The sequence below is a fragment of the Bradysia coprophila genome, chromosome IV (assembly GCF_014529535.1).
Source record: "Bradysia coprophila strain Holo2 chromosome IV, BU_Bcop_v1, whole genome shotgun sequence".
NCBI classification, from domain to species: domain Eukaryota; kingdom Metazoa; phylum Arthropoda; class Insecta; order Diptera; family Sciaridae; genus Bradysia; species Bradysia coprophila.
In genome coordinates this window covers 10,047,271-10,067,507 of record NC_050738.1, presented here as the reverse complement: position 1 = coordinate 10,067,507, position 20,237 = coordinate 10,047,271, and the positions used below count along the sequence as shown (strand labels likewise).

Here is a 20,237-nt window from a genome sequence, read left to right as displayed (position 1 = left end):
CCAACTGTTGACTACTTAATACGTAAATATGATACGTAAAACATGCTTCAAAATCAAATCATTTAAAATTGTTAATCCAAACCTTTATTCACGATTTCATCAAATGGAACTAACAAATTCATTATGAAGACTATAATGTAGATATTTGTTGGAAAATGCGGAATACACAGAGAACCGAAAAAAAAAAAAAAACTAGAAAAATACTAAAAATTTCCATCCATCCATTCATAAACTATAGAACAGTAATAGCATGAGTTTGCAGATTTTTCATTGTTATGGAAATAAATCGTGCGCGTTTTACATAATACGGGATTTTCGAATTCAATTAATGATAAAATCTTGTTTATTTTAATTTAAATGGTAGTATCTCCTCTCATACATATTATAAACAATATATTTCATGCAACCACCCAGAGTAAGCGGGATTTTTTTTAATGAGAAATATTTGCAAATTTTTTAGTGCTTTCTACTTATTGGATTATCCTCTCGCAGTATTTTTGTATTTTCGTTGTTTTAATATCGCAGTTGGTTGTTTTTAATTTGCGTTGGATTAAAAAAATTTTATTGAAAATATTTTTTTCCCGAATTTCACATTCTCACTCAATGGTACAGTCTGGTGCGTGATGGGAAAAAACAAATTTTTCTGATTATGATCAATGATCACTGAATGTTCTTCAAAGTTCTTCGAAATATCTTGAATTCATATTTCAACCTTGTTGTGTTGTGATATGAAATTTTGTAAATTGAGTTTATTTTTAATAAAAATTGATACTGCTCTTGACAGCCTTCAAACTTTCATAGTCAAATCTATTAAATAAAAAAAAATCTTTAGTTTTACCGAAATATTTAGAACAATCATTTAAAAAATGGAATTTTACGCTCTTTAACGTTGTTCTATGAGTTGTCAAAATCAAACCTTTTTAAGACTTTTAAAGTATTTGGTAAAATGAACTAATTTCCTATTTAATCCAATTTTTATTTCACAACACTGATACTTGTTTCTTTGTTGATTGGAATTTTCATATTTTCTCCATAGTTCTTCATTAGAAATCGCAAACGTATAGCAGCAGAATCATTCAATCTATTACTTCTAATTGCGTAAAATATCTCCTTAACTGATTAAAAATCTATTACTTCAATATTTCTATCATTCATTTCGTTATATAACTAATTACTAGGCAGAGCAGAAGACTCATTCTTGTCGTGAATGTGAATAGCAGATGACCTTCTGTAAGGCTAAAAAATCGTAATAATTTGGGTGAATTCTGTTTCTTTCTTTCGTTTTATTTGTTCCACACGTATCCCACCACAAAGAAATAGCGCCTGACTTAACGTTTTTTCTATTCACACATAACGTGTGAGTGAAACGACTCTCTTTACGCTTCCGTTTGTTGACAACATGAAGTTCAATGTATAACAATTAAAACATTAGAATGCTAACCAAGTAAAAACTTAGGATGAGGTCAGTTTAGTATAATTTTTTCCTGCAGACATCGTGAGTTACCAGGAAGAGTAATTCTGATACTTGCAAACATATTACTGCAAGCGTATTATGCTACCAGATGCACCAAAACGTAACTGCTTGTAGTGTATTATGACTGTATACAGTAAAATATGCTTAAATGCAGTAAAATCTGCTCGTACGTACGTGGTAACTTGTGATATCCAAAAATTATACTGTTTACAGTCACATAACATTCTTCTTCCTTTTTACTGCTGGTCCAATGTTATTGGGGAACACACTAGACTATTTGTATTCGATGTTCGATGTTCACGTACATACGGTTTACATCGCCCATGATAAAATGTATTTGTTCCCAATAAATATTAATTATGATGTTTTATAATGTAAAAAAATTGCACAAAATTGTAAATAATTTATAAAATGACAACACTTTCGAAAATAACACGTTTCATGACACCCACATAACATTTTATAAATTAGGCATGCACACACGTGCCGTATATATGTGTTATATTCGGCCGGATATAGAAATCCCAATCCATCAACATTTTAATTAATAAAACAGTCAGCCCAAAAATGAAATTAACGAGACGATTACTGTAATATATATATATATTTCGCATATTATGTGGATATATGTGTGTGTAGCACTCGGGAAATATGTGTTTCCATAGATGAAAAAGACATAAAATACATTTTCACATATGTTTTCTGTAATGGCCGACTGGCTAAACATATTACCATAATAATTTCATATAATTTAAATTATGTTATTTTAATTGAAAATTGGTAATTATTTACAATTAAACATTTCGTTAAAACCTCATAATTTCCACACAAAGCAAATATTTTATTATACGGAGGTTATAAAATGAGGAAAACTATGATGTGGTGCCATGGCTCCCGGGGTACACAGAGGTTGAGATAACCAAATACGATAAATCTCTATTCCAATAGAAATTTTATTACCGATGTGAGACCGAGGCTACATTATACAAATAGAGAAGTTAGAGTGAGAAAAGTGTTGTCATAAAACACCTAATTGTGTGCGTATAATTCCTCCTATATTTTATGTATAAATAAATTTGTTTAGGTAACACGTTACCATTAATATTGCCATAGCCTCCTGTAGCACATAAATAAAGCCCGTTTTTGCCCTCTCCCGTCGATTCTGTATCTCAATATCACTATAAATAAATTTTAATGTTTCACGATCTATATAAATTTTCGCACAGATGGGCGATGGTCGTATGCTATACAGCTCTGCGGAATCGAAATGAATTCCAGTAAGTGTAAATCTAACTATCCCATTCATAGAACCGCACGAAATTGCCTCGAAAATAATTTTTTTTTGTTACTTCTACACGGAACTCGATTTATTTGTTTTGTTCCCGAACCTACCCACTACCCAGTCCTGTGGGAACTACGATGCACGACACATTATTTTTTTATTTTCATTTTTATCCATCCGTTGAATTGAATTCTACCGCAACTTTTGTTGGTAGTTCGAATTGGAATGTTGTACAATACAGTGGAAATTTACTTCTATTCCGAGAATGTAGCGTCTAGCGAAAATTCCTATTGTGTTGCGGGGAAAAATTTTCATTCCAGTACATAGGGATAGATTTGGAATAAACTATTTCTTCTGTGTTCATTGTAAACTTCATCCCAAATATACTCCAGTTACACAATTTCGCATGGCAGTTTATCGGAATCCATTAAGAAAATAAGTATCACCAGAATTGAATATAAATCCCTTACAACAAGAATTTAGCAAAGTACATAAAATAACATTCTTATAGATTTCAAACCACTGGTGGTGGTGGATGACAGAATTCTGTTTTCATATAGAATCCCGTCCTATACATGCATGGCTATATGCGGCTTATTTACATATTTTCGTAACATGATTATCGTACCCATTCTTCTTCATTTTACCATACACAATATGCAACTTCCGTGCGCTTGGTGTATAGGTTATTTTTTTCAATATATTACAGAAAATATATAAATTTTCTCTGCCAATGTCAAACAAAATTTATTTTTCCCAGATTAGATTTTCACCCGAAATATACACACACAAAAAAAACCTCATGAAAACAAGGTTCATTGTTCATTTATAGCGAGAGATATAACGAAATTGATTGGAATAGAGCTGTACGTCTGTTATGGGGTCCCCGAACAAAAAATATATTTATTTCTGAAATGTGAAAATATAGGCAGCATTTAAATATATTTGATTTTGTCGGACCAATTTCAATAAATACCAAAAAAATAAATAAAATAAAATGTCACTAGCTAGTGGTATTTCATTTATAACAATAGAAATTGAATGGTGAAATTGACGAAACAGCAATGAGACATTGTCGGAAAATATAATTTGTAAAAGTTTCCACATCATAAACCGAACAAAAGAAACGACATGGAACTGAATAGTGGAAATTCAATTACGCCATTGATGTGGGACGATGGAAATGTATTCTCCGGACTTAAGCCTTTTCTGGTTAAAGATGATAGCAAAAATTGTACGTTGTTAAAAAGTGAATGTTAAAATGAGAGCAAAAAAATCTTACACCCTCCAGCTACACTCTACACTTTATTAAAAAAGTTAACAAAAATAATAATAATTAACTTTGTCGTATAAAACAAATCCCTCAACCACAAACCGATTACATTTTCATCACACAATAATGAAAAAGTGGAAACTCTTAACTTTCTCCGTAACTTTATTTACCCCCTTTTGTTGCTTTTCGCTCATTTTAATAAATTTTTAATCTTCATAATTTAACGAACGGAAAAAAATACTTTGTATTACGCTGGAGCTTTTGCCGTTTTATACAGCAAAAACTTAAAGAAGTTTTACCAACCTCATTCCCGAAAAATGTTCATGATTCTGTGTAATTTCGCTAGCGCACCCAGCGCCATACCTCCCTCTCGGACTCCTCACCTCATCAACAAAAAAAAAACTCATCAACTGGTCACCACCGAGTGGCTTATAATAAATCGAAACACGATTGTATCGGATGTCTGAAATAACCAACGAACGTTTATTTGCAGCTCTTTTGCTAAAACTTTCACTCACTCAATTCAAATACATAAAGCAAATTACACCATCCCACGTCTCACCATCATTATCGTCGTATCAAAAGCCCATTTATTGTGATAACAAAGGCGATTGGTAAATTAATATCTTCCGGCTATTCAATCCCTTGTACATCTGCCGATTTTAGTCATTTCTGGTAAAATGTTTGAATTAAGATGCTATTGTTTGTGGAATCTCGCTTCCAATAATGTATTGTTTTGAAGAGTTTCTGATTTTTCCTTATTTTCTGGAGTTTTCTCGTCGTGCATATAGATAGATGGGTTGTATAAATTTTTCGTGTATATTCGTGTTGTTGTTGGCGTTACAACATTTTCTCTTGTTTACAGATAACGAGTGCTTGAATAGGGTATGGCGATAATGGGGGTGATTGTCTATATGTACACTGCAGAGTACATATAAATTAGAGTTCGTAATTTTAGAGAACGACTTTGGACGGGTAAACGAAGAAAAAAAAAATCAGAGAACTAACTGCAAAAAGTTACGGAACAATTTTAATTTAAAACTTATTTCCAACTGAAAAAGATGTTATCGATGGAAGATTGGTGCATCGCAAAAGTTTCATTTTTGTTGGCCTTTTTGTTAGTGCACAAGTGTACATTAAAGGTATTACAAATGTTTTTCCTTTTTAATGAAGTTGTTTTAAGAGTTTAACACATGCGAAAGAAAAACGAATTGATGAAGGTCGTATAGTCAGCCGCCACACTCGGAAATAGCATCTGTAATCATTCATCCATCAACAGATCTACTTAAGCTTAATATGAACGAACGAATCTAACATATTGTGACAGATCCTTTCTGAGCAGAAGAACTGACAAATCCTCTCTGAACAGAAGAACAAAAATCGACGACAAAATTATTGTTAAACCAGAGTGTTTGATATCGACATATGCTTTCCTTGGGCTAATTAAGACCATTTAAGAAAGTAAAAAATAAAAATAAAGTAAAAGCCGAGAAGAGGCTTCAGTATACTATACTATACTATACTATACTATAGAGCCATCATCTGTTACTGACAAAAACGACAAGAGTAAGCGATGATCTCAGATCGGTGTGTGGCCTGTGGCCCTATATAGCAAAATATCTGTTAAAACATATGAAGTATATTGATTTGAGCGATACTCTAATTAAACGAGGTAACAGATTTAACGAATATAATGAGACATAGTGACCTACCTAGTGTTCTGAAAGAAAAATATATCAGCACTCGTTCCTAAAAGTTTTACTGCCCTTGATGGTCTGTTTCGCGCTCTGAGAAATCCACAACCCCTGATATCCAGAGAAATTATATGACGCTTGAATCTCTTATTACGTAAATTACAATACACGAACCCTGAGGGACTCTAGAGCTGTATATCAATAGATATCTGACTCTTCGAACACATCGAAATTATACCATTTGAATAGCGTCAAGAGCATATATAAAATTTATTGCGGAACGTTCGAGCCCATCTTTTTATTGTAATTATGAGGTTTCTACAGTCTACGTCTTTGACTACGGACTGTCCCCATATTATCTTAAACCAATTCTTTCCCTTGTCCTATTAACTTGAAATGAAATAAGGGTCGTAAAGGAATATAATATAATAAAAATACGTCTGTCACAGAACAATCATGATTGACTTGAGTCACAATCAGAAATTATTTCAAAAGTTTGTGCGAAATGAAATACCAAATGGAGCGCAAAATTTGGTTCTGGCATAACCAATTGCTTCTATGGGATGTTTACAAAAACACATTCATTCGCTGTAAATGATTGACATTAGGTGTTTTCTATATAGCAATTTCTCTGGAGACATTATTATATACAAACAACAGACCGTTACGTCTCCCATGACACAGCCAAAATGAATTTTATTAAAAGAATGAAGACTTTGTGTTGTCGGGTGAGGGTGATACGTTTGCCTCACTTTGGTAAGTTCGCTTTGAAGGTTTAAAAGTAACAATAGTACCACGTACCAGAGAAATGATAACAGATGGCGATGCTGCTGCCTCACCGAGCATTATGTAGAACTAAACGCGCATCAAGAGTCTTAACCTGTCATATACGGCTTTTTATCTGTTATTGATAAGGACGACAAAAATAATGACAAGCTCTAGGTAATATGATCTTTTATATAGTAAAATGCATGTTAAAAAAATTGAAGTACAAGATTTGCAATCAACATATTAAAGATACTTTGATCGATGGAAGTAATAGACCTGATAATAATCCTGATCATATGCTTGCCGTCTGTAACTGGTTAAAGTTCCTTAAATGTCTGAAGTTACCCAGAATTATAAAACAAATATTTAAAAACATTTTGCGCCTAACAGCGTTTGCTGAAATCGAAAATGTCTCAAAGTCTCGCAAAGATGTTTTAATTTGATGACGACAATTGAACGATTTTCGAGATTGACTCGCGGTCATTCACATGATTGAATATTGCTTTGTACAATCTTCGTTCGGAATATAATATTTCCTATGGTCAATTATTAATATTTTATGTTTTTTATTCGTTGCTTTTGCCCAATAAGTGAATTATATATTTCCAATAAGCAGCTCATGAGATGATATTGCAAGAAATTACGACAAAATTTATTGTTTTGTCAAAGAAATTATGTATAAAAAAGGGCAATATTAGCAATTTTCTTGCAAATAAAGACATGATTGCGTTGGAGTCACATTATTTAGATGGAGACTGCGAAATTATATGGCACGTTTCACATACAAGAATTGTGGAAAATATTTAATGAGAAAAGTTGTCACATCACATAGAATTATGCGGGACGAAAACTTGTAGAGAAAATCATGTCCAACATTTCTTATTAGTAGGTTTTTCAATGACCCTGTCATTTCCACTTCCTTCTAGTTTCTCTACTTTGCAAAAAATTTGATCTACTTTACCTTACATTTGAATTAATTTATCGGACCTTAATGCTTGATTTACTCTTACCAAAAAATACTCCGTGTGAGAGACAAAATTGAATTCTTTCAATTTTTGCTTTGTTTACTTGACAGCTCGCTTTCTCACGGAGTACTTTTTGTTGAGTGGAAACCATACTGAACATGCATTGTATGTTTGTAGCCTTTGAATTGTATTCGATACAGGGGTGTTGTCTTTGTCGACCAGTTGGGGGATGTTAAGCTGTTGCTGATTCTGCACAAGCTTTTTTGAAGGAAAAATCTAAACGGAAAGGGAAGATTTGACAGATCCATTGAAAAATAATTAAATTTTTACTGCAAGAATTTTAATTAAACAAACTACCAGTGTGTAGTGCATGATCTTAGGAGTCAGGTAAACTGGTCCTTTCCGTTTTCGTTTGGATTTTAGTTCAAAAATTCCGACATTCCCTATTGATCAATCTATTTGCTGTTTCACCTTCTATTCCATCGAATGAAAATAAAGCCTGCTATATCCCAATATTTCCTCAAGTTAGTTCTACCCGGCACAAAAAAAAACAATTTATGTGGAGAACCCTAACCCAATACAATATATTTTCAATATTATTTACTCTGTTGAAAATATAACTCATCATACCAAAGAGGTGTCGATACTTTTCGTTGCATGCTATACCATAGACATCGGTCATTCAATCCTCTTTGACCTGTGCACACACCAACAGTACGAATGTCTGATGTGAATGATTTTCGAGTCAACAAACTTTACATTCGACATAAGTCGTCGTCGCATCTTATCATTTCTTTGGAATCTTGTCTGCTTTATGTTCAGTTAGTTTCAGTCAAAAAGAAAAATAAACGAATCTAAATACAGTTGCTAGGGTTTATTTACGCACTGGTTACTCGACTACATATTATCCTCAGATTTAATTGTATAAGAAGGAATGAACGTGGACCTTCACCATTCAGTACAATTTTGACCGGACCATGTAAAGCTAGGCCGCATGATGTTGTCCATCTCTTCTTACACTAATATAAGTGAATTTGTGGTAGTGACTGTTCCATTTCCACATCGATTTCAGCTGGAAGATCGTGTAATGGTCGCATGACGTATTTTTCTTCTTCAATTTGTTCTGGACGGTTGGACAGCGGCCGTAACGGCTTCTGTGGATGGGGTCGCGTTGCATATTGCATCTCTTCGATTTCAACTGGTCCAAGCGGACGCATAATGTGATTTTGTGGTAGTGACTGTTCCATTTCTCTGTCAATTTCAGCTGAAAGATCCTGTAATGGTCTCATGACGTATTTTTCTTCGTCAATTTCATCTGGACGATTGGGTAGAGGTCGTAACGGCTTTTGTGGGAGAGGTCGCATGACGTTGTCCATCTCTTCTGCGACATCAATTGGGCGAACTGGACGCATAATGTGAATTTGTGGTAGGGAATGTTGAACTTCACTGTCAGTATCAGCTTGAATATCGTGTAATGGTCGCATGACGTATTTTTCTCCGTCAACGTGACCTGGACGGTTATGGAACGGTCGTAACGGTTTCTGTGGGAGGGGTCTCATAGCGTTGTCAATCTCTTCGATTTCAACTGGTCCAAGTGGACGCATAATGTGATTTTCTGGTAGTGATTGTTCCATTTCCCCGTCAATTTCAGCTAGAAGATCGTGTAATGGTCGCATAACGTATTTGTCTTCGTCAAACTGATCTGGATGGTTGTGGAACGGTCGTAGTGGCCTCTGTGGTAGAGGTTGCTTGGCGTTGTTCATTTCCATTTCCACATCACGAAGATAAGATGATGGTCTTACTATTTCTTCGTCAATAACTTCCTGGGAAGCCGTATCAAAGTCTTCATGATGTAACGGTCGCATAATGTTTTCTTGATCATTATACGATGGCCGAGAATTATGATGATACGGTCTGTTTGGTTTAACCATGTTGTGATTGAAATTGTTTTCATCGTGGATTGGACGATGCATTTGGAATGCTTGATGAAGAAATTCCTTTAGATCTTGCTCATCTTGTTCAGCCAAAAGGTCTCCAAGGTGTGACCAAAATTGGTGAAAATCTTCCTTAAAATCTTGATGTCCGTCAACATCGCTCGGCGACCATTTTACATATCTCGCCGAAGATAGACCAACGACGGATAAGACGAATATAATATGAACTGTAAAATTGAAATTGAATCAATATTGATTGTGTTTGAATAAGAACCAGCAGAGTGATACGAACCTTTCATTTTCACTTTTAGTGTTTTCACAGTAACAAAATTTAGTAAACTTACTGTTCCAACATCGATGCCACCTTCTTTTATACCAGAATTTTATTTGGCGTGACTCATACCACTAACGAGAAATGGTGTCGCGATAATGTGACTCAATTAGTAGACAATAATTGCGTGTGTAACATTTAAGAACTGACGATATTGATCTGAGATGTTCGATTATTTTTTATAGACTGCCGCTTCAAAGTCTAATCAGTTTTTGTGTGCTGATTTGTTTTTCTATTCTAAAAATTGTTTTGGTAAATAAATTCCACTCGATATTGTTGTGTACACAAATTGTACTGCTGTATGAGACACAATACAAATTAGACGATGTTAAGTAATTAAAATTGTATTATTGGAAAACTCCACTGACAAAGATAAGATCGCTAGTTCATTGTTTTTGTTTTTGTTTTTTAGAGAGCGCTACCTAAATTCGACGTTCAATTATTTGAAACTGAGATCATAATAAATTCCCATTTTTTAGGAATATATTTAATAATTATACCATAATTCAATGTTAAACATGGTATTTAGTATCGCCTCCAATTTACAACTAAAATCAATAAACACATATTGATCCCTAAAGCCCTACAGAATTAATTAAGGGGTTACTTGCTGCAAATGTTCCATTATTTTCTAACGTTTGAATCTATGTTGGTGTTAAACAAGTGGATAATCAATATACTTACTTCAAGCATAGTAGAGTACTGAAACTGGACAGTGTGTCATACAAACTTTAGCACTGTAAAAAATTTGTGAAAAACTTCCCTTTACTTAAATGCCACATATTGCCTACCCACTGCTGCGTATACATTTAAGCGTTGTTAAGGACTTTGTACATGACATGTAGATTAGAGATGTGCGGGTCTGTCTTTTTCGGAAACCCGCCAGACCCGCCCGAATGCAGACTTTTAAAACCCGCAATTTTTCGACCCGAAACCAGAAACCCGAAAAAAATGCAAAATATCAAATTTCGTCATAAACGAATTAAAAATGGCATGGAATTGCAAGCGTTATAGTACATTTCATACCTAGGACTAAAAGTCTTTTTTAGCGTGTGAGAAGTTTCCAGACAGTGCCTAAGGCGAGGTCTGGAATGGAATACGCTAAAAAAGACTTTTAGTCCTAGGTACGAAATGTACCATTTCGTTACAACAAAAACACAATCATGACATTTGATATGCGTGATGCAGAAGAACACTGTATCGGCTAACGGCTAACAATCCGGGATGTAATATCGCGTTAGCCGATACAGTGTTGTTCTGCATCACGCATATCAAATGTCATGATTGTTTTTTTGTTGTAACGAAATAGCGTATTCCACTCCAGACCTCGCCTTCGGCACTGTCTGGAAACTTCTCACACGCTAAAAAAGACTTTTAGTCCCATCTACTAGAAAATCGTTTCGCGCGTTTCTTTTAAATTTTTCAATAGTCATTTAATTCTTTCGGGTCTAAGAGGAGAAAAATGTAGTATAGATCTGGCTGTGTTCTACATTTTTCTCCATTTGACAAAAAATGAGCCATCATGGCTTCATGGTGAAAAATCGATTAAAAAAATATCTTGGCCAGAAATATGTCAGTAAGTTTTATGATTAGTTGAAACCCGGCCAGATCCGACCCGATTGAATATGAAACCCGCCAGACCAGAACCAGTTCGGGTCGTGTTTAAAAGTCGGGTTGCCCGAAAATTCTGGAGGCCCGCACCCGCACATCTCTAATGTAGATCAAGTGAATTGTATGTGAGCATCGACGACAACAAAGTTTTAGCAGTGATGATTCCAAATGATATCTCTTCCGGTGGCAACGATACACGGGCTGGACACTCTGTGAATAGCAGCATTTAAAAAATGAGGAATAGCGTGAATAGTGTCAGGCCCGTGCAACGATACTAAATTCCACTGTGGAATCCGTTTGTTTTTTATTGACCTCAAGCATGACCACATTTGTTTCAAAGATAAAAGATTTTGAAGAGCCTACGAAATTGATACTGTTAACAGATGGCATTGCGATATCATAAATTACATACAGTCAGGTGGACTATGGACTATGGGTTGAAGAAAAATAAAAAAGAAAAACGTTTCTAAGCTTTTTTCGTCTGACGTAGCCAAAATATTGGCACTTTTGGAGCTTAGGTTCTTTCTCAAATCCAGTTGGTTCTCTTACCCACTTCAGTGCGTATGAAGGCAATATATGCCTGCCGGAACCCCTTCTTCAATTCATTTATTGAGATCCTTGTCAACGAACAACTGGTAAAAATAAAGGTTTCAAAAAATTAGTTTTAGGAGCGGTCTAGTCTATGTAATAAACCTCCGGTAATTATATACTGACTTCATACGACCTGATGAATAGTGAATTTTTTTTTGTTGGAAGTTTCGGGACGGATTGACGAGAATACGGGGACCAACTGCATTTGAGAAACACAATATTAGAGCTTCATAGTAGACGTGGACGTGGACGGTTGAGAGTAGATACGAGAGTGCAGCCTGAAATGGATTTTACGAGGGGTAACCGACTGGCCAAAATGGTGGCAAATCAATTTCTTATTCCTGTCAATTCCGTTTAATTACCTCAATTACCGGACCAACTCGTCTAATTGCCGGATTCGCTCTATTTCCTTCAATTCCTTTCAATTCCGTTCAATTCCTTTCAATTCCACGAATTTTCGAAATAATTGCTCGATATTTTCAAATAGATATAAACTTAAAGTCAAAGTTAAACCCTTAAGCATTTTGGAAAAAGAATCGTCAGACTATATCAAGAAAAAATTTGGAACAACTATGTTGTCCTACATTTGTGACTCATTTTGTTAGAATCTTTAATTTTTACTCATACTTTTAGAAGAGATTTTTCAATTTCAATTTAGATTGAACCGTCCAATTGACTGCAGTTTTGTTTAAAATGATTTCACATCGCAGATCATTGTTTATTTTAGATAAATAGTATTTTTCGTACCAAGTCAGGAAATGACGAAAAACTTTTGTGCCGACAACTGAAATACGACATATTTTGCCATGATTTTTCATTAAGAAATGTCGGTTTTTCCCGAACTATATATCGTGCAGGAATAGTTATTTACGTATATGTTGTGGACGGTATATTTTAGGCAATTTCGCGGATTGTAGCGCGAACGAAGTGAGGGCGACAAGCGAAAGTGCCTAAAATAAACCGTCCACAACAGATGCGTATACAACTTTTCATGCTGAGGGCCTAAGTTACGAGAAAAATTCCGTAATTTATGCCCAGTGCATGAAAAAAACTTCATTTCTTTACGATTTATGGTTTATGGTGAATGTGAAGTGTGTATGTTTTCAAGAAAGTTGCTGTGTTTTGTCTATTTCAGTTGTCCGATGCACAAAACGTTGTTCGTACCTCGACAGGAAATGGATTTGTTCAGCACACGTCAGCAAAGGCAAAAGCACTCAATTTTTTGTTTCGCTCAAGTGATCGACATCGTAAGATTTTAGGCTTTTGAAAAGTTGATGGAATAGATGATATTGTCGGTGATGCATTTTTTTTGTAAATTTGGTTTGAAACTGGAGCATTTCGCAACGGCAATGCCCCAGCCTAACATTCCCCCGACGAATATTCACTTGTTTGTTGCGGCTCAAACTCTTCTGTATCTGACTAACAAGAATCGTCCGAAGAAGAATCCTTCAGTGTGCATATTTTGAACATAAAAGGACGTTGGACCTGTTCTAAAATGGAACTGATCAACACTGTACACTGTTATTTATTGTGCGGGAGCTTTTAAAATTAAAACAAAAAGGAAATAATGTGGTTTTGAATTCGCTGGTCCTTCTTTCCGATAATCACACTTATCAGCATTTACTCTCATTTACTTTCAATTCCTTACAATTCCACATATTTCCAGTCAATTCCTATCAATTCCGATCAATTCCGATCAATTCCTGCCAATTCCGATCAATTCCGGTCAATTCCATCAATTCCAATTATTTACCGGATACTCCGGCAATTCCTTTGAGGGTGTGTAGTCAATTTCCCGAGTCGGTTACCCCTCGGGATTTTACCACTCTCAGAACGTAATAAAACTGAGAACGTGCAGGAATATGTACGGGTGATTTTTTGTTAAAAAAATGGGTAAAGTCCCTTTTCGGAACAATTTATCCAGCCAAAAATAAACATTTTGGGAAGGGATGCCGGTACTGCCCGAGTCATATTTCAATACAAATTCTTTTAACTCTTTGGACGTTATCACCCTCACTTTGCACGCAAACTAAGCCATAAATTTGGATGCCATTCGATGTATTTTTATTGAATCAATTTTTTTTGTCAGAATACAAATTTGTTTGACCTTTGTGTGTACTATACGCGAGTGCAAAAGTAAAACCAATGTTTTTTAAATACCCCTCTGGTAAAAAATGCCAATATCAAACTAAAAACAAACACAAGCCGCGTACAGTATTACCGCCTATCTACTCAATTTTCAAATAAACTCCGATTTTCTTTTGAACACATATACCGTAGGAAAATGAATTTCTAAATCAAAATTACGTTTTTTTTTTTTGAAAAATGAGTATTAATTTTGTTTTGTATTACGGAGTTTTTCTCGTTTCCCATTTTCCCTTTTTCCTTCAAATTTTCAACTGAAAGTCAAATCGGAGAAAATTGTTTGTTATATTATGTACTTTAGTGATTTACTTCCAATTTAAATTGATATATTTGCTTAAAAATGAACTCGGATTATGTAATAGAATACTTGTGTTTGCGGAGCGAAATTTTTGGCGGGACGGGGGAGTATTTTCTATTTTCCTCTTTCTTCCGTCTTTTTTTCCTTCTTGTTTTGCTTGAAAAGAATAAATGATGGTGAAAGTCTCAACTTTTTATTATGTTGAATATAACAAGTAAACGCGAAATGTTCTGTAAAATAAAATGTTGTAGACGAAAAGTTATGTTACTAAAATGAAGGCTCAGCTGGTGTAACAGGTGAACGCTTTTCCAGTTTTTCTTTTCCTCATTCTTTTCAATAAAGAATATGAAAAATCTCTTATGCCAAAGTGAAATTTATAATTCTTTCTTGTATCATCTTGTATAATATTGGATTCGAATTTCTTCGTAACAATGAAATCCGTCAGCATACTACGGCGACGATGCTGTTACATTGGTTTAATTGAAATTTGAAAACATGTACAGCAGAGGTCTGAATACAATAGCTGAACGTTAAAGGGATAAGAAACGAGCCATCAGAACAGTAGGAGCGTTTGCCCCGTACGACGTTCCTTTCAAATGTAACATAAATTTCAAATTGACCTACAATTTTAATTTATTGAGTATTTAATACACATAGGACCTAGACGCGGCCTCAGTCCAAGAACCTAAATATACAATTTTGTAAACAACCTTACAAATAAAACAAAAATTAGGAAGATCGGATCAAATTTACTCGAGTTATATGCAAAATACACTTAGGGCCAAGGAGCGGCCTTAGTCCTAGGAGCCAAATTTAAAATGTTTTTCCACCACATTCTATTCAGTATTCAATTACCTTTCATATAAAATGAAAATTAGCAAAATCCGATAAAATTTCCTCGAGTTATATGCAAAATACACTTAGGGCCGAGTAGCCTTTTACTTCTAGGGCCCTAACTCACGGTCCATTCAACCGATTTTAATGAACTTTTTTTTCCTGAATTGGTATCGACAATATATATCGTTTGCGCTTCATGTACATTTCCATCGTTTATTTTGCCGTGGATATCCAAAAAAAGACCTTAAAACACTTAGGCGGCCCTAACTCACGAATATGCCCATCTTCGAACTAAGCTTCACTATTTCAACCACCTTTCAGGGAAAAACAAAATTTTTGAAATCGGATTTGATTTACTCAAGATATCGACGTGACGGACAGATGGATAGACAAAATTTGTATTGCGGATTCGTTATCTATGAACATAGACAAACACTTTGCCCTTACCGTCTGCCTCAATTCCATTAATTACACACGGCATCGTAATCCTTTAAGACCCTTTGTACTTCATACGGGGCTAAAAAGTAGCATTTTCTAAGCGCGGCGAGTAATACAAAAGCTGCGGAAGTAGGTCTTTTTGGCACACGATGTGTTTATCCAATTCGCTTCGCTCGTTTGATAGCTTCACATATAGTGACAAAATCTCAACCACTTTTCGCAACTTGTTGCATAAATTACTATTTTGGTTCTAGTGACGTAATATACTATTGCATCAAGCACAACTAGAGGTGTGCGCCGGCTTTGAAAACGTCGGCGGCGGTGCGCCGAGTGTTGAGAAGTCGGCGGCGGTGCGCCGAAAGGAAATTAGAGTCGGCGGCGGCGGCGTTTTCGGCGCGCCGAAATCTTTAATATTTATTCTTAAAATTTAAATTTTAGTTTTTTTCTAATCTAATATCAATTCATTAAAAATGTCGGGGAAACTGGAAACACTTTTTAGTTAATTAACTAATGTTTGACGTACAATGGAAACTCGAAACGTTTACAGGATTTTTAATTGACTTTCTTAAAAGGCGCCTAAGACCTGGAAGGGTCAAAGTCTCGATACCGACTAACGAAAGATTTGTACCACAAAGGCTTGCAAAACATTCTTTAAACCGGGTTTTCATTCTTCTTCTTTCTTCTTTTTCAGCCTGTTTCTATCCACTGCTGGATGTAGGCCTCTCCAACTTCTTTCCATTTCGTACGATCCATTGCCATTTGCTGCCAGTTTGTACCTGCAATATTCTTAATTCCGTTTGTCCATCTCTCTGGTGGTCTACCTATAGCTCGTCTTTTATATGGTCGCCAGTTCATGATCTTTTTGGTCCAACGTTCGTCTGTCCTTCTTGAAATATGTCCCGCCCAGCTCCATTTCAGAGATGCTATTCTTTCCATGACATCAACGACCCTGGTTTGTTGTCGAATCCATTGATTCGTCATTCTGTCTCTGAGTGTTATTCCAAGCATACTCCGTTCCATGGCTCTTTGTGTCACTCTCAATTTATCTTCGGATGCTTTTGTTAAAGTTACCGTTTCCGCTCCATAAGTGAGCACTGGAAGGACACAAGTGTCGAAAACTTTGCGTTTCAGACTATTATTCATTTTGCTTTTGAAAATTAGTCTGAGTTTTCCGAACGCTGCCCATGCAAGACCAATCCTACGTCTTATTTCTGCAGTTTGGTTGTCCAGACCTAACTTCAGTTTATGTCCTAGATATACATAGCTGTCGACTCGTTCAATGACAGTGTCACCAATTTTTATTTCTCTATCGTCCCCGATGTTGGTCATGACTTTTGTTTTCGATAAGTTCATCTTGAGGCCAACTTTGCTCGCCTCTTCACTTAACTGTTGTAGCATAAGCTGAGCCTGACCTAGATTCGCTGCTATCGGTACAATGTCATCAGCGAAGCGGAGATTGCTCAGGTACTCTCCATTTATCTTTATTCCCATTTTACTCCACTTTAACTTCCTAAAAATACTCTGCAGAATCGCCGTGAATAATTTCGGTGAAATGGTGTCACCCTGCCTTACACCTCGGCCAATTCTGAATTTCTCCGTGCTCTTATGAAGTTTTATACATGAAGTAGCATTTTTGTACACATATCGAATTGTGTTGGAGTACCTTGAGTCTACTCTACATTCGTCTAATGCGTCCAATATCGACCATGTTTCCACTGAATCGAAAGCTTTTTCGAAGTCTATGAATAGCAAGACTATGTCGATGTTGTATTCACGACACTTCTCAATAAGCGTTCTCATCACCTGCAAATGGTCGTTTGTGCTGAAACCAGATCTGAAAGCAGCTTGTTCAACAGGTTGGTAGAAGTCGAACTTGTTAGTGTTCCTCTTCGTAATGATTTTCATAAACAACTTGTAGAGTGTTGACAATAGGCTTATGGGTCGGTAATTTTCCAGCTTTGTTATATCTCCTTTTTTGTGCAGCAATGTAATTACCGCATTTTCCCAGGCTTCTGGTACTTCTTCCCATTGGAGACATTGATTAAACAAAGCCGTGATTGCCTTTAATAATGAGTCTCCACCTAGTTTAATGGCTTCCACTGGAACACCATCTTCTCCGGGAGACTTTTTGTTTTTCATCTCGGCTACTGCAGCTTTGACTTCATCAACAGTTATGTCGGGCATATTCTCCGATCCCACGTTTCTTATTATTGGTCTATCTTCGGTTTCTTCCGTTGGGCCCTGTCTTGCTGAAGAAAACAAATTCTCATAAAATTCTGTTGCAATGTTTAATATCGCATTTCGATCCGTTTGGATCGTTCCTGTTTTGTCTCGTAATTTGAAGATTTCTTTTTTGGCGTTTGTCATTTTTCTCCGTAGGACTTTCATATTGCAGTTAGCTTCAATTATGTTTTGAGCCAATTGGACATTATATTTTCTTTCATCTGATCTCCTTGCTTTGTTGATACTTGTAGACAGGTTCCGGTATTCCACCGAATCTCGTCCTCCGTTTTTTACCAACTCTGCTCTGCTTGCGATCAGGTCTAATGTTTCTCTGCTGAGTTTTGATTCTTTCCCTTGGACGGATTTGCATTTGGATTTCATGAAACCCATTATTGTATCGACGATTTTGGTATTCAATTCGTCCAATGTTTCACATTGATTGTTGACGTTTTCATTGTGAGGCCATAATAGGACATTTTTGTACAGAAACAGAAAAATGTGCTAGACGTCAAGATCTACATTTTTCTCTATTCTCCACGGTGAAAAATCGATTTGAAGAATGGATTGGCCAGAAATATGTCACTAAGTCTTACGAAAATTCAATTCAATTTTTAGTGTTAATCGATTATTGCGCTGTATCAACATTTCTAAAAATTCCTTCGAGTGAGAGTGGTTGATATCTAGTGCCAGATAATTTCATTAAAAACGTTTGTGTTTTTCTCCAATGTGTATACCTTCGAAACGTATTTATCGAGGGGTATATAAATAATGGTGGTACAACTCAAAATTCAAAATTATTTAGTGGAATTTACAAAATGTTTGGTAGAGATTATATCTAGTTCAATGACATAAAATTATTAAATCATTGATCTAGTTGTTATTTTATCACGTTATTTTGAAGCTTCAGATTTGAACTAGAACCTAGAAATTTCATTGTTTAATAACCAAATAGAGTTTCTGACATGGCCTGAAAACCTATCTGAAATCTTAAATTTTTGAAAGGACAACTAATCGACAAATCTTTAAACAGAAAGAGGAATTTTATGTCTTCAAGACATTGCCTAGTGTCGTTTGTACGGAGCATATAAAAGGAATATTTTTGTAAAAAATTGAATAATATGTAATATTTCGGCGCGACGAAAAAGGAATCGGCGGCGGCGGCGGCGTTGGTCGATTTTTCTCGGCGGCGGCGTCTGTCGGCGTGAGCCAAAAATCGGCGGCGCGCCGGCGTAAAATCGGCGGTGCACACCTCTAAGCACAACCGAAGAAGTAAGTAGTAAAACTTTTGATAATGTCGTGTGTGATAGATTAATGCTCAATTGGAAATATAACATTAAATATGATGAATATTTCCTGTTAAAAATATTTCTCCATGGGTTCATTGTTTGGCAATTGTTTTTATTTTGTTGTATCGACGTAAAGTTATTATACTTCCTCCATAATCTTTTATCATTTCACACTATGATGACTCGGCGACAATGTATTGTTTTGATATGTCTGGATATAATGATTGATTAGCTTTGAATGATCTTAAAGCTCACTGGGTGGTGTATAATACAGACATTGTTATATTTCCGTGTGCTGTGTGTGTTATATTACAATATATCAATTCATTTCGGATGTTTATATTAATAAGGCAAAGAAAACAAATAATTAATGGCTGACAGAAACAAAAATTATGGTCATTAACAACATCATTTTAATTCATTAGTTGGATGACAGTTTTGTCAATTTTATTTCGCAATCCATTTATCATTAATTATTCGAATAGATGGATGGTTACAACGGGATATAAAACTTTATGAACGAATTCAAACGGAAAAAATGAAGACAACCTTTGTCATTAGTTCTAATGTGATTGAGGGGAATATCCTTGGAAGCAACGTAACGTTATGACTTCTGCTAAACATTGTCTTATTGACTTCACGATACACTTACATCAAAATAGTTAGCCAAAATTCATATCTTCTTGAATGACAAAAGTTTATCATGACATGTGACATGTTACTGTTACACACATACACTCTGTGCACATTACGCAAGTTCTATCACTCTGCTCGTGAATATTGCTAATTATTTTGAGGTGAGTGTATTGAGAATAATCCTTTATTTTTTTCGATCAATTATGCATTTTCTGCGGTTGGTCCTTTCTTATTTTAGAATTATTGGTTTAAATACTTCCTTTCCTTTCCTATGTTGGCGGGATTTAAATCAAACATAGACATAACGCATTACAGACTTAAACCTTACAAACTTCCTACACATCCTGCATTAATGTTAATAACTCCAATATAATAGTAATTTATGCAACCGAGTGTAAAATGACTAGCTGAAATTATGTTTAAATTGTTTTCCTTGTTACCTTGTGGCTTG

The 20,237-nt window shown here is 35.3% G+C and overlaps 1 protein-coding gene and 1 long non-coding RNA gene across 3 annotated transcripts; one reads left to right on the top strand and one right to left on the bottom strand.

Moving 5' to 3' along the window:
• Nucleotides 1-1,322: 1,322 nt before the first annotated feature.
• On the top strand, nucleotides 1,323-18,403 carry LOC119066161. Its single transcript, XR_005085711.1, has 3 exons — nucleotides 1,323-1,471; nucleotides 8,283-8,287; nucleotides 18,378-18,403. It is a non-coding gene; the product is annotated as an uncharacterized LOC119066161 (long non-coding RNA).
• Nucleotides 8,318-9,810, bottom strand: LOC119066152. 2 transcript variants are annotated; one of them, XM_037168454.1, is made up of 4 exons: nucleotides 9,683-9,810; nucleotides 9,032-9,617; nucleotides 8,634-8,839; nucleotides 8,318-8,556 (listed from the first exon to the last, which is right to left on the bottom strand). In XM_037168454.1, exons 1-4 carry the CDS (start codon nucleotides 9,687-9,689, stop codon nucleotides 8,525-8,527), a joined length of 831 nt encoding a protein of 276 aa, XP_037024349.1. In that variant the 5' UTR covers nucleotides 9,690-9,810; the 3' UTR covers nucleotides 8,318-8,524. The 2 variants fall into 2 exon arrangements, with proteins under 2 accessions (XP_037024349.1, XP_037024348.1); XM_037168453.1 differs by having other exon boundaries at nucleotides 8,634-9,617; nucleotides 9,683-9,806.
• Nucleotides 18,404-20,237: the final 1,834 nt, after the last annotated feature.